The 15,373-nt window shown below is 41.9% G+C and overlaps 1 protein-coding gene across 1 annotated transcript; it reads left to right on the top strand.

Moving 5' to 3' along the window:
• The first annotated feature begins 943 nt into the window (after positions 1-943).
• Positions 944-11,496, top strand: TEX36 (testis expressed 36). The gene is made up of 4 exons (XM_032423016.1): positions 944-994; positions 6,061-6,192; positions 6,950-7,030; positions 11,200-11,496. Exons 1-4 carry the CDS (start codon positions 944-946, stop codon positions 11,494-11,496), a joined length of 561 nt encoding a protein of 186 aa, XP_032278907.1.
• The last annotated feature ends 3,877 nt before the right edge of the window (positions 11,497-15,373 follow it).

Below are 15,373 nucleotides of genomic sequence, written 5' to 3'. Positions count from 1 at the left end.
ATTCTTATTAATTCATGGGATAGCCAAGAGAATTGTCAAGATAGAACATTTAAAAAGGAGAAAGAAAGGGAGAGAAGCAGAAATCACACTGCTGAGCAGATTTGGGTATCTGGGCTCGGAGCGAAAGGCCAGGTCTCAGGACCAGCCTGTGCACCCCGGGGAGGCCAGCTGGCCCTCGGGAAGGCTCGTGAGCTCTGGAGCCGTCCCCTGACCCAGCGCCAGCTCCATTGGCTGCCTGACCCTTGTTTTCTCATTTGTAAACGCCGAAGGTTGTCGTGGAGCAAAAATAAGATAAAAACACGTGAACGTATTCAGTTCAGCACAGCACCTGGTGTTTCACGATTGCTCATGATTGTTGTTTCCTTGGCGCCTCGGTGGCGTGCAGTAAGGTGAGCAAGCAGCGGGTGCCCGCGGGACAGAGAGTCTGAGCTGGGACAGGGAGGGAACCCTGGGGCCTGGGTGTCACAATCCCACCGAGAAGGAGAAGGTCATCTCCTGCCTGGATTCAATTCACTTCTCTGAAAACTAAGAAGTTGGGACAGATGGTTACCATGGGGACGTTCAACTCTAATGTCACCAGTTCGAGGATTTAGAGGGGACAAAAGTTCGCTTTTACCTCCAGGCTGTCTGGTTCCCACTTGTCTGACCTGTTAAAGGGGTTCCTCAGCTGGGACCCGGTGACTCTCTGCCTTACACCTTAGGGAACAGCAGGTGCAAGGACCCCGTGCAGGAACCCTCAGAGGGCTTAGAAGACCCGAAGTCCTCCCCCATTGTGATGGGGGCTCTGATTCTATGGCAACGGTGGGTCCCCCTGGACCTCCCCTCCTGGTAGAGGCTTCAGGTCAGGAACAAGGAGGAGGAGGGTCTTCCAGATGCGCAGAGTTTCCAAGGCAGTGGGGAGGTAAGGGAGCCAACCTCAGCCACCTTCAGCTTCCTGCAGAAAATGGCCAAAGGGAGACGCTTCAACCCAGCTTTAGACAAGGATGGAAGATGGGTGAGAAAGATGGTGGCTTCTCTCTCCTTTCTCAGGCCACGTGGGTGTGGTCAAGGTCACAGAAATGAGTCTAGATCCCGCTGCGGCTACTTCACGTGGCATCGCTTTTGATGAATCACTTACCTAACCTCAGTTCCTTCACCTGTGAAATGGGACTCTCATAGCGTCCTTGGGAGGATTAAATGAAACAGCTCGTGTGTGTAAAACACTCAGCACTCTTGTGAGTGTCCACAAGGCTGTCGTTGCTGGGTGCTCTTTTTCTTTTTTTTATAACATCTATCTTGCTGCATACTATGTGATCTACTGTATTATGTGTGCTGTTTCTTTCCCCTCCTAGAATATAAATTCGGTGGGGGCTGGGATCTTTGTCTTTTTATTTACCGATTGTATCAGAGCTGTAATACACGGAAAAGTTAACACTTTTTTGTTTAAAAAGAAAAGGAAAAATAGGGGCGCCTGGGTGGCTCAGTCGTTAAGCGTCTGCCTTTGGCTCAGGTCATGATCCCAGGGTCCTGGGATGGAGCCCCGCATCGGGCTCCCTGCTCGGCGGGGAGCCTGCTTCTCCCTCTCCCACTCCCCCTGCTTGTGTTCCCTCTCTCACTCTCTCTCTCTGTGTCAAATAAAATAAAATCTTAAAAAAAAAAAAAAAAAGGAAAGGAAAGGAAAAATAGAAAACACCTTGAAGCATTTCAGTCTGAAGGCTTTAAAAAACTAACTTTATGGGGCGCCTGGGTGGCTCAGTCGGTTAAGTGCCCGACTCTTGGTTTCGGCTCAGGTCATGATCTCAGGATGGTGAGATGGAACCCGGCGTCAAGCTCCATGCTCAGTGCAGAGTCTGCTAGAGAGTCTCTCTCTCCCTCTGCCCTTCCCTCTGCTTGTGCACTCTCTCTTTCTCTCTCTCTCAAAATAAATAAAATCTTAAAAAAACAAACTAATTTTACCCACCTGGATGTGATCTTGGCTAAGCAACTTACTCCTAAATCACAGTTTCTTTGTCTGTTAAATGGGAGCATAGTGTACCAGGGTTATAGGGCTATTGTGCAGATCAATGAGACCATTCACACAGAGTGCTTAGTATGATGCATGCAAACAGAGTAACCATTAAATACTTGTTAACTATTCTGTATATTAATATTATACATATACATCTACATTTTTTTCCTTATATACCCTGCGTCATTCCTCAAAGATTTACAGTAATGTATGGAAAATATTCACAATAAAGCAGGAAAGCGTAAAAAAATAAAAATTCAGAATCAGTTTGAATATATTTAAGAATAAAAGGCTGAGACTGGGAAGATATGTAACATACACCGGCCATATGGCTTACATGACTGCTATTTATATAATATCATCGGATTTGACTCTGAGATTCCTGGCAGCCAAAGTAAAATGGGAAATAGGATGAATTACATAACATGAGTCAGTCTGGAAGAGAAAAATACAAGTTTCTCAGACTAAGTAGCTTCCCCTCTATCACCTACAATATCAGCAATGACTGTGTTTGACCAGGTTTCATGAAAAGCTGACTATAGTGAACCAAATAAGGGTTTGTATTTCTCCAGTAACAATAAATCCAGAAGGAGGCAGTTCAGGGCTGAGACAGATGCTCTTGGAGGTCATCAGGTCCTTTTCAGTCCTCTGTTGTGTCACTTTGGTGACACCATCCTTGGTGACACGACAACTCAGGTGGGTAAATGAGGGGGAAGTCAAAGGACAAAAAGACAGAAGGCACCTGTTGGCTGATTCTGTCCCTTTCCATGGGGGAAAACAAAGCTATCCCAGGACCCCCGCCCTGCAGACTTCTGCTTTGATCTCATTGGGTCACATAGCCAATTAAACTGCCCGGGAGTTTGGGGAGGTATTTTTTTAAGCAGCCACATTGCCACCTCAAACAAAGTCAGGGTTCTGTCACATGGGAGAAAGCAGGAAAGAACATTTCCTCTCCTATTGTGATCCCAGGACTGCGCCCGGGGCCCCTGCTCAGGTGGAGAGGCATTACTTCCCAAAGTCTGACTTGCAGGTTTGGGGTGGGTCCCTTCTGCGGCCAGCACCTCAGAGCATAAGAAGAATAGTGCTGATCATGAAGTTTCCCAAAGTAACTTGCAGGCCAGTTGGGAAAATTAAAGAAATCATTGGCTTTGAGTCAGCAGCAGCCCACTGGGGAGGACAGTAATTGCCACATTAAAGGTGACAGTCATTTTGCAGTTGACCTTGCTGCTTGTAATCTGGCTGTTGCCGGGTAGGAAAGGCTTTTCGCATACACTTTCACCTTCCTGTTTAATATTGCAGTCATTGTGTGATTGAATGCAGCAAAAATTTCACTGCCAACTAGTTAAAAAGCTATATTTCATGGTTACAATATCCAACAGAAGGGTTTATTTCACAGCTATCATGTTATCAACATTAAATATACATTTTAAAAGAGTGAAATTAAAATACTAGAGACTTTATTTTTTTCCTAGTGATTTAGTCCTTAGACTTCCAGCATACAAATGAACTCAAGTCAGTTGTCATTTAGCTGGCGAGAGGGATCATTCCTGATGCTAGAATGACTCCCACCCCTGCCTGATTTTCTGTAGCTGCCCAGACAGGAATGTTGACACAGCCAGAGGGGAGGAAGGGAGCAAGGGAAGGTTATGGGTCTGGAGGCTCTTTGTATTTTTTATATTTACTTTGGAAAAAAAATTGTTTTAGAACATTACAAAATATAACAGAGTGAGTTAGAAATATATAGGTTGGCTTGGGAAAATGTCTAGGGTACCTTGTTAAGTGGGAAAGCAAAGAGCAGAACAGTATGCATCCTACGGTCCAATTTTTGTGAGGCAATCGAAGCCCCCTCTGCAGGTTAGGTGTTTGTGTACGTGAGCACTCAGCCATGAATATTGTCATCTGGGGCGACAAAAGGGGGGGAGAAAGTAATCAAAAGTTACTCTTAAATAAATAGGCATACATGATGTTTAGAAACCACATGTATAATATGACCCTACGTATGCAAAATTATCTATATATATATATATACACACATCCATATATACACATACATGGGTGTACATGTCTACAGGGATGTATGAAAAAGAGGGTCACTAATGAGTCCAGGGGAATTTGACTTCCTTTTGTTTTATGTTTGATTTTTTTTTAAGCCATGAGTATTATTACAACTGTAATCAGAAACAGATATTTTTATTGTGGAAGAAAAGAGGATGTAATGGATGCACTTAGTTAAAACATTTAAACAGTGGAACATGATTGTGAAAAGGAAGTCTTCCTCCTTCCTGGTTCCCTCCTCCCTCCCTCCTTCTTCAGGTCCCCTGGAGAGCCTGGGCGCTGGTTAGGATGCTAGTTGGGGTGCAGGCTCCTGGCCGGTTGGGTGCTGGTCTGGCGCTGGTTGGGGTGCTGGCCGGGGGTGCTTTGGGTGCTGGCTGGGTGCTGGTTGGGGCGCTGGCTGGGTCCCTGGCTCCTGGCTGGCTGGGTGCTGGCTGGGCGCTGTTTGGGCGCTGGTTGGGGCGCTGGCTGGGGTTCCGGGCGGGTGCTGGCTGGGGCACTGGCCTGTTTCACCGCCCTGATCCCCATTCCTGCAGTCATTCATAAGTGTTTACTGGGAGCTTTTTCATTCGGATGTGTTCTGTAAATCAGGTATTGTCTCGTGTGCATGGGTTCTTTATTTACAGAAACAGTGTTGGCTTATAGATCTCATTCTGGTTTTCTTCTTGCCACTCAGCACTGTGTTTAAGAGACGGCTCAGTGGCTGTGTGTCACCTAGCCCACTGCTTCTCACTGCTGCAGAGGACACCCCACCAAGTGTACCTTGTGTAGGAGGTAACCTCCCCACCTTTTTACATAAACAGTAATAGACTGAACACACTCGGTGCCGGCAGCAGACAGGAGCCACCTGAGTACACAGTTACACGGCGATGTGAGAAGGAACGAGGGAGAATAGCTGTGTTGGCCAAATGCCTTATAATCCAGCAGAAAGGAAGGAGCAGGAGTCTGAGGCGTGGCAGTGGGTCTGGGGATCGGGGAGGGGACAGCTGTGAGCAAAACCAGAATCTGCTAGCAGGTATAGAGTATTCTCTGGTGCATGCATTTTCCCTTTTAATCACATCCACCCTGTCAAATAAGTATTATTATTCCCATTTTACAGATAAAGAGACTGAGGCTTGGAAAATTTCAATCTCTTGAATCAGGCTCACCTCATAGGAGAGAAAGCTGGGACTGGACTCAGGACCTCTGAATCTACAGTCTGTGACCCAACCACCGAATTATGGTCCCTCCCCAGTTGGAAGAACTCCGTGCTCTGACCCTAGGGATGCCTTGGCTGAAGGCAGCTACCTCCTCGAGGTCACCGCCTCTTCCTAGAACAACCCACGCGCGGTGACTGATCCATGAGGGTGCACAAAGGCCCAGTCCCCTCGCCCTGGCTCAGGACGTTCTGAGAGGCCATCCCATGCCCAGAGCTCTCTGTGGGGTGGGCGGAGGCCCTTCTTGGGACCTCCTCCCTCTGCCCAGACGTGTTTCCTTCCCCCCTGTTCATGGGGAGATACCAACAGCCTCCCCAAATCATCTTTAGTATTATGCTTTGCATCCTATCCCCTTTGTTCCTCATGGACTTTCCCCACCCCGCACCTTCTCAGCGGCGACGCCACTGTGTTTGAGCACCATCCCCCACCTGCAGGGGGCCGGGTGAACCCTCGGCCCCCACGTGGGGCGCGCCCTGACCGAAGGAAGGTCTCGCACCCTTGAGCCTTCTCAGAGCACGGCTGGCGCTCACAGGCCACGCCCCCTCACCCGGGCGAAGCGTTTCCCGGGGGGGGGGGGGGGGCGCAGCGGGGGGCGCAGCGGGGGTGGCCCCGTAACTGGCAACAGCTGGCCGGGATGGCCTGGGGCCATCACCATATTTTTTTGTCTTGGAAAGAATACTTGAAAATTATAAAACTTATGCCATTTCCATCGCACACCAGAAGCACCCAAATGGCATCTTAATCACATTACGGAGGAAGCCCCGATCCTTGGCTTTGAGATACAGTTCTGTCTGGTTTTAATCACGGCCTGTGCTGGTTTTTCAGTTCCCTCAGATTGGACTAACAGAAAAGACGCCAGAATCCAGCACAAGTGCTATGTTAAAAGAGCCCCACCGTCCCCATTTGTCTCGGCAAGTGGAGGGGAAGCTACCACCGATCTACAAAGTCCGGGAGAAGGTGAGTCTGGAGTGTCGGCCCGGGGCCCCCCGTCCGTGTGGCTCTGCACGGGGGCAGCCCCCTGGCATTTCTGGCCAGCCCGTTCTTTGGAAGGAACTACTCTTTTGCCATCCCTGGCTCCCTAAATACGGGTAGCATCCCATCTCATATCCTGCTCACTGTGACACCCCAAATAATCTCTAGAAGGAACTGCCTCCTGGCCCAGACAATCAAGTGAGGCCCATCTGTGCGTAAGGAACATCACCTTTGGTTACAGCTTTAACGTGCACATCCCCGCCAGTTTGTGAGCAGCTTCAGCAGCGCGCAGTGGGCTGAAGGAGAAGCGCGTGTGGACCTCACCCTGGGCTAACTCAGGCTGATTGTTTGGGTCAGGGCTCTGGGCTGCCAGGGTCCTTATTGGTCAGATGAAGAAGTTTGGTCTTGACGGCCTCAAAAGTCCTTACCAGCTTTCCATTCCATGAACCTATACGCTTTTCCTTCTTTGCCTCCAAAGAAGGTGTTTTGAAAGAGAATTCTTATGATTTTCTGCAAGGTCACCGGTCAGGTCGAGTTTTAAAGCCTTGAGTTGGTGGGCACACCCACGACCCGGCTGTCCTGGGCCCTTTGCTCCTTTCCGGAGGTGGGGGGTGAGGTTTCATTCTTACTTAGAGGTCCCTTTGCCTCCTCTGTCTTCCGTCCATGCTACTGTATGTGGGTTCTGAAAGCACGTTGGGGTCCTGATGTGTGTCTTTTCATCTCCTCCCTCGGTCTTTTCCAGCAAGCCGTAAGTGACAACTTCCCCTTCTCTGTCCACGACAATCGGCACAGCTTTCAGAGCTCTGGATGCTACCTGGACTCTGTGAGTATTGCTCCCCAAATCACTGGTCAAACTGGGAGCGCCCCTGGGAGGCACGGTGAAGGCAGAGGATTTTCCTCAAAATTGGAACCAGGTCAAAATTAATGCCTCATAACAGGTTAAAAAAAAAATGCATGAACCTCTCAGAGTTCCATGCCACTTTCTGCACCAGACGGCACAGTCCTTCTGCCTACGTTAGTGTGTACTTCCTATTTCTCAAAGTGCCTTCTCGTAAACTGTCTCAGTCATGAGCTTTCTTGTGAAGATCTATCATGGGAAGGAGGGGTTGCCTGTGTGTCTCTGGTGGGCAGAACCACACCCCACAGGGAGAGGTAAGAGGAAGGGAAGCTTACATAATACAAAGGACTTCCCAATCACTGGAGCTGGCCTTCCCCGGAGGGGATGAGTCGCCCTCAGTGGAGTAAGTAGAGTCTGATAGCACTTAGTGGTGGTGAACACAGCTCTGTGCCCTGGAAATCTAGTGAGCTGCAGACATAATTTTAAATTCTCTAGTAGCCACATGAAGTAAAAAGAGGTGAATATTAATTTTAATAATATATTTTATTTAACTCAGTAACTCCCCAAATTATCGATTCAACATGTAATCAATATAAACATTATTTATGAGATATTTTACATTCCCTAAACTAAGTCTTTAAAATCCAGATTGGTACCTCTCCATTTGGAAGACCCACATTTGGAGCGTCCATGTGGCTGGGGGTTGTCAAACTGGACAGGGCAGCGTTAATATATCTGAGGTAGAGGGGTGGATCAGGTGATCTCTGAGAATCCTTACCGAATCTGAACATCCGTGATGATGATGATGTTGATGTACATAACACCCACCATTTATTAAGCATTTGCCATATGCTAGCATCTCATACTATCTCATTTAATCCTCAAGACAACACTGCTGGCTAATTACTCATCATCCCCTATTTAGAGATGGGGAACCTGATAACAGGGAAGCTAAACAACTTGCCCAAAGTTACTATTTCCTCTAGGCTACCATATCTAAGCTAAATTGAAGTGATTTAACCTAAAAATTCTGGTTTGCCCCTGGCAGAGTGTTGAATACAGATCCAGAATATCCACTCTGCCTGCCTCTCTAAATGGAATGCTTAAAATGGTTTTCTGAATTATCAAAGTAACATATGTCCTTTACAACTTTCAAACAGTACAGAATTAAATAAAATTTAAAAAAAAATTTGCACTCTTACTTTTCCTCCTCACAATGCCAGCTTGATGCCTCACAAATAATGGTTTGGTGGGTAAAATTGGAGAATTTTTGCAATTCACATGCAAACATATACATATAAGTGTGTATCTTGTTAATGCGATAAACAGGATTGTACCACAAATAGTTTGCCAGAGCTATGTTAGTCTCATAGAAAACACTGGAAGCTTCCCAACTTTCTCTATGTTTGGGAATAGTTTAGATCAGGTGTGAACTTTTGGTTTAATGAGTTTAGGTTTAGATAGAATTTGCCCGTAAAATTATTTGGATTTAATCATTTTTTTTTAGAGAAAGTTTTTTTTTGTTCTTGTTTTTTTTACTGCTTTACCCTTTCAATTTCTCCATTGTTTATTAATCTATTCAATTGATTTATTCTCATGTAGATTTTATTGATATGTGTTTACCTAAAATTTATCTATTTCTTTTCAAATTTGTTGGTGTAACACCTCCTAAAATACTCTTATTTTGCTGTTCTTTTTAATCTTTTTTGGTTGCATGTTTAGTTCATATGCTTGCAACTGTTTTTGTTAATGAACTTATTAAAACTATGAATATTCCTCAGATTACTGCTTTGGCTACATCCCAACAGTTTTTCTAACTAAAGTTTCATTGTTATTTGCTCTCAAATAGTCTATGATTTAATTTTTAATTCTAAAAATAATTTAGAAGAATGTTTTGAATTTTCTACATGGTCAGAATTTTTTGAGATCATCTTTTATTGCTAATATCTAGTTCAGTGGGTTATATTTTTATAGAATATGGATTTTGAATTATAAAGATTATCTTTTTTATCTTATACATGATTAATTTTAACAAGTATTTCATGGGTGTTTAAAAAGAACATATATTCCCCATCTGTTGATTACAAAGTTCTTTATTTTATTTAAGACTTAATTATGTTATTCAAATCCTTCATATCCTTTTCTTAGTTTTTGTCTTTATCTGTCAATTTTCCCTTCTAAGATTATTCTTGAATTTCTAAATTCTTTTTGCCTTATATAGTTTAATGCCGTATCTTTCTGCATAAAAATTCATGAGTATTTTATTTTCTTGGTGGCTTTTACTATTTATCAAAATGAAGTGTCTCTCTTTACATACCTTAGTGTTTTTAGCCATGAATTCTAGATTGCAATATTAGCTTTGCCACTATTACTTTCTTTTTGATAACAGTCGTTACTTTTATTATGGTTTATTCCTTTGTCCTTATGCTTCTTAGTCATTTCATGTTGGTTTTCTTTTTTTTTAAATCATAAATAAAATAGAGAATGGTTTAAAAAAAATCCAAGAGTCATTGTTTCTTTGTATAAGAATTTCACCCATTCACATTGTTATGATTTGTGTTTTGGGTTTTATTTCTGCTATCTCATTTTATGTTTCCTGTTTACCATGTTCGCATGTTGTTTCTTTTTTTTTTTTTCCTCGCTGTCCTGACTTTGTTAGATAGAATTTATTTGCTCACTCTGACTTCTCTTGTCTAATAGTGGTTACCCTTAAGTATAAATGTTTAAGAAATACATTGACACTCTATTACTCTATTAATATAAAATTTAATATCTATAGCTTTTCCCCCAAGAATAAGGCAAGTCCTTCAGTGTACTGACCTCCCTCACTTTCCTCTCTAGGGATTCTTGTGTTGGGGGCCAGGATGTGCTTTCCCAACTCAAGAAGGTGCCATTTTCATGGGATAATGTCAAGTGGCACCTCTTGGGGTTCAAAGCAGTCAAGTTGAAATCCTGGGATTTCAGTTCCAGATTTCTCTCCCTCTCTCCCTCCTCCTGCCTTTCTCTCTCTCCCCTCCCTTCTTTTCTTTTTGTAGATTCTTATGTGACGTTTCAATATATTTCATAGCATTATCAGTAAGTAATTAGACCTAATTACAAGCTTTACTTGTTCCTTTCCTTGTAGCTCTTTCCCTATTCATTTTGTCTCCTTTTATCTGTTTTTTATTTTTTTTCTGGAGTATCTGCAGGTACATTTTTAGAAAGGTGCTTGGGCAGCATCTTCCCTCCAGAGCCAGTCTCCCCCTTTCTCTCTGCCCTGGCACCAGGGGCCAATCTGTGGGGACTACATTCCTCCTCAAGCCCTTGGACCTGGAGCCTCTGCACTTTCCCCATAGGGTTCCCCCGAAATAGTCCCTTTACTAAACTCTCTTCAAATTACCTTCATTGGAATGTGCCACCTGCTGCCACTCTGAATGATACTGGTCCTTATGAAAAGACAAACTCACTTCGCTACAGAGAGTCCCTAACTTACGATTTTTTTCACCTTACCATGGGATTATGGTATGTTGCTCCATTGTGAGTTGGTGACGATCTGTAATGTAAAGTCTGTGTAATCTAATGTCTCTTTTCTCCTAGTCTTTTGTCTAAGCATAATGTTGTCTTCTCATTATGATCAGATCAAAAGCACAATTCTGAATACATAGTCGTTCTCAGGTTCATGTGTGAGGTTCCGAGTGTTAATAAGGAAGCCTGTGGGCAGATCCCCAAAGGTGTTGCTTCCTTCATGGGAAGAATCCAGCCTCTGAGGACTTCTTAGAGGGAGAACTGTCTATCCCATTGAATGCTGGGATGCAGCCAGCAGCAGATTCACTGAGATGCCACATGGGTGCAGAGAAATTGCCCAGGGTGCCAGAGAGTCCAGGCCGGCTAATAGACTGTTTCCAGCTGTGGTCTCTCTGGTTCCACCCTCTGTGTCTCTAGAAGACCAGCCCCATTGGTGTAAGTGGAAGACTGAAAGAATCCTAACAAAACACCACCAGCATACTGTGAGTGTTGATGTACAGCCTTTAGCAAGTCGGTGAAGGATACCTCTTGTAGTGGTTGCCATATTCTGCATTAAGACATAGGATGCCATGTAGCTGGTTTTACTAAAGACCTCAGAATTCTGTGACCTTGAATATTTTTCTCCTAATCTTCTTATAATTCTTTCCCAGGGCCTGGGACGTAGGAAGATCTCCCCAGAGAGACGGCAACATGTTTCAAGAAATTTCAATCTCTGGGCGTGTGACTATGTTCCATCTTGTCTTGATGGCTTTTCAAATAACCAAATATCATATGTCTATCAAGAAGTTGTGGTGGTCCCAATTTTCAGACGCTTCCCAAGACATTATAATGAGATATGGAAGTCTTTTAAATTTATTCCTCAGAGAAGCTATACAGAGTTTTTGAAAAAGACTCCAAAAGTAAGGTTTGCTATTGACAAGAAGGTTGGTTCTTCACTGGAGCCCTAATCCTTCCAGAAGGTTATTGAGTTTTGTAATATTAGTATTGCACTGAACATTCTAAAAGTATGTGTTTTCTGGTTCAGCCATACTAGTTGACATAGGATTTGTTTAAATTAGAGATTAGAGACTGCACATGCCTTAATGCTGAGGTGAAATATTCTTGCTTTGTTAACACAGAGATTAAAGTCTTTATATTGAGAAACTAGAAAAGCTACACATTATGTTACCACTCCCCACTTTAAAATATTTGTTTTTTAATAAGGTTGAAAAACATTCAAGTCCTTATAAAATAAAGATATGTGAAGATATACACACTTTAAATGAAAGTGCTTTAAATGAAAATGTATTTAAATGAACTTTAAAATTGCCACATTACCTTTGGGGGGAGTTTAAAAAAATTATGTAATTGATATAGGATTACATTTTCATTCTGAAAGTTCACAATATAGAGGTAGCAGGAGTTCCCCTTGATTTCATCACATCTCCAATCCTTGTCCTGTCCCCAGAAGTAAGTTAACCATTTGTTTTTATTCTGTGCACTTATAATCATATACATATGTATAACTCCATATAAATTTTGAACATAAACTGTTATACAGCACATGGTGCTCTATAACTTTCTTTTGATATCTAACAATATATCTGGGGAGTTCTTACTATGTCAGTATGAATAGACTGGTTTGCTTTCTAAACTGCTGCACTGTATTCCCTAAAATGGATGCACCATGTTTTTAGAAATTACCTTATTAGTGAGCATTTGAATTGCTTCTACTTTTTTGCTGTTAGACCTGGTGCTATACGAACCCTTTGATCAACCTCTTTGGGTGATGTTTATATGCACCTGTTAGTGCTAGATTGGATGGTATTCACAGTTTAAGTTTTCATAAATACTCCCAAATTACCTTAGAGACTGGACTAATTAAACTCCTACCAATGGTATCTGTGCATTTCAGTTTCTCCCCCCTCAAATTATTATTTTTATTTATTTATTTATTTATTTATTTATTTATTTATTTAGAGAGTGAGAGGGTGAGGAGGGGCAGAGGGAGAGAGAGAATCTTAAGCAGGCTCCATGCCCAGCACGGAGCCCAATGCAGGGCTTGATCTCACAGCCCTGAGATCATAACCTGAGCTGAAATCAAGAGTAGGATGTTTAACCAACTGAACCACCCAGGTGCCCCTCAAATTATCTTCTACATATTTAAGGATATGTAAGGACAAAAATTTTACTTGTTTTCTTATTTTGCATTTCTCTGATTATTGTCAAAGTTGAATGTCTTTTCCCACTCAATGGTCCTTTGTATCCCACTCCTATAAACTTACCAGTGTCACCAGCACTCAATACCAACACTTTCTTGTTTGTATTTGGATGTTTTCCCTAAAGATGAATTTTAGAATAAGCTTGTCAAGTACATCCACTGGTAATTTGATAGAAATTTCCCCAAATTTAGAAAATAATTTATAGGAGAACTGATATTCTTACGGCACAGTGAATCTCACCATTTATTCAAATCTTGTTTTATGTTCTTCAGTAAAGTTTTATAGTTTTCTTCACATAGTTCTGACATGTTTCTTTTCTATATTTATTCCTGCATATTTTGAACATCTGTGGCTATTTTGAATTCTTTTTTAAGTTACACTTTTAGGTTGATTTTGACTGATGTGTAAAAAAGCTATTGATTTCTGTATGTGAATCTAGTATTTGACACCTGGCTAAACTTGTAGTAATTAAATATTCCAAAAAAACAAAAATAAAGTTCTAATAATTTTTCAGTGGATTTTTTTTGGATTTGCTATGCAGACGATTATATCATTTGCAAAAATGATCACTTGTATCATTTTTCACATTTATACTGTGAAAACCCTCATTTTATTGCATCAGGTACAATTTGAATATTGGCACAGATGGTTCATATCCTTATTTCTGAATGTAACAGGGCTGCTTCTAATGCGTTTCTCTGAAGTCTGACTCTTGTTTAGGTTTTAGATAGGTAATCTTGATCCAGTTAAGAATGATCTCTAATTCTTTGTTTCTTGTTTTTCTCTGCCTAAGTTATTTTGTGAAGTCCATGTAATGTACGTACACGGGAAAAAAAGAAAAGAAAATTAAAGAGTGAAAAATGGTTTCCCTGCTATCCCTAACTCCAGTCCCCATTTTTTTCTCCCAGCACCAGCCCTACTGACTGACACTTTTTTACGTGCATCTTTTTCCAGGCAGTCTGTATGGATTCATTCTCTCTCTCTCTATCATACACACGCACACACACCGTTTAACAAACACCAATGGTAGACACCATTCCACTGTTGCTTTTCTGCTACCCCACTACCAACTACCCTTACGAATGCATCTTTGAAGTTTCAAAGTCGTTCCTTATCAGTACTTATAAATCTTCTTTTTTGAAAACACAGTTGCCTGGTATTTCATTACATGGAGGTGTGCCATGGTCCTGGAATCTTCTGATGGCCAGTTATGCAGGTTTCTGTCTTTTCCTCCTATAAACATCTGTGAGCATTTCTATATGGTAAAACTCATAAAAATAAACTAGTTCAACCAAAGAATACGTGGATTTTCAATTTCAGTTTATATTAAATTTTAAAAATTTTAAGATCAAATTTTCTGAAAGGGGCTGTCTCCAGCTTACAACTTTGCCAATAGGATATGAGATCTGAGCGCTTCTATTTTCCCACACTCGTGCATTAACAAATTCTTTTATGTTTACCAGTTTGTTAGCTAAAAAACGGTATCAATTTATATCTCTTTCATTGTGTGTGTTGCTATTGAAAAGCCATTTGTGTTTCTCTTGCTGTGAACTATTTATCTGTATCTTTCACTAATTGTTCCATTGGTTCATTTGTCTTACTCTTCAATTATTTGCATGATTTCTTGATATATTAAGATATTAAGGCTTTTGTATCAAATGTTGGTTATTCCCTCTTTGTTACCATATATATATTTTAAATTAATAGACTTTATTTCTTAGAGCTGTTTTAGGTTTACAGGGAAACTGAATGGGTGGTACCCACTTTCCATATACCCACTCTCCCCCACTCATCACCCCCCACGGTTTCCCCTATTGTTAACATCTTACACAGGTGTGGTATACACCATATTTTTAGTTCTGTGTGTATTTTCATGTAGTAAAATGTATAAATCTCCTATTTAATGGCTTCTGGATCTCATGCCTTGCTTAGGACCCCCTATGTTTGAGATTATGAAATAATTCTAAAATCTGTTGTAGTTATTATTGTTAATGTATGGTGATATTATAGGTGATGTTTTGGCACTTATTGAGATGATCATATAAATTTTCTGTATTAATCTGTGAATGTAGTAAGGTATATTAATGGATTTTCTAATGTTCACCCATACTAACATTCTTAGGGACAAACTTTAGTTGGTTATGATATGATGTATTATTCTTATTATTCTTTTGATATTATTCTTTTGATGTATTATTCTCTTGATTTGATATGCAAATTTTTAAAGGATTTTAAAATCTGTTTTTTAAAAAGATTCATTTATTTATTTTAGAGAGAGAGCACAGTGGGGAGGGGCAGAGGGAGAGGGAGTGAGAGTCTTAAGCAGACTCCATGCTGAGCGCGGAGCCAGATGCGGGGCTCAATCTCATGACCCTGAGATCACAACCTGAGCTGAAACCAAGATTTGGATGCTCAACTGACTGTGCCACACAGGGATCCCTAAAATCTATTTTAAAAAATATTTTATTTATTTGTTTATTTAAGAGAGAGAGAGTGCACGCGCGTGCCCACAGGAGGAAGGGGAGGAGGAGAGGGGGAGGGAGAGGGACAAGCAGACTTCAAGCTGAGTGCAGAGCCTGATGCAGGGGTCTGATCTCATGACTGGGAGACCACGACCTGAGCC

The sequence above is a fragment of the Phoca vitulina genome, unplaced genomic scaffold (assembly GCF_004348235.1).
Source record: "Phoca vitulina isolate PV1807 unplaced genomic scaffold, GSC_HSeal_1.0 scaffold28, whole genome shotgun sequence".
NCBI classification, from domain to species: Eukaryota; Metazoa; Chordata; class Mammalia; order Carnivora; family Phocidae; genus Phoca; species Phoca vitulina.
The sequence above is the reverse complement of the archived record's forward strand: the minus strand, read 5'-3'. Positions and strand labels throughout refer to the sequence as shown.

What these genes read in the sequence shown, in the direction of transcription:
- TEX36 (XM_032423016.1), top strand. Translation starts at nt 944, where the DNA reads ATGGCCAAAGGGAGACGCTTCAACCCAGCTTTAGACAAGGATGGAAGA. An exon ending in TAGACAAGGATGGAAGATGG is followed by an intron (nt 995 to 6,060) that starts GTGAGAAAGATG and finishes CTGGTTTTTCAG; the next exon opens with TTCCCTCAGATTGGACTAAC. An exon ending in CTGGATGCTACCTGGACTCT is followed by an intron (nt 7,031 to 11,199) that starts GTGAGTATTGCT and finishes ATTCTTTCCCAG; the next exon opens with GGCCTGGGACGTAGGAAGAT.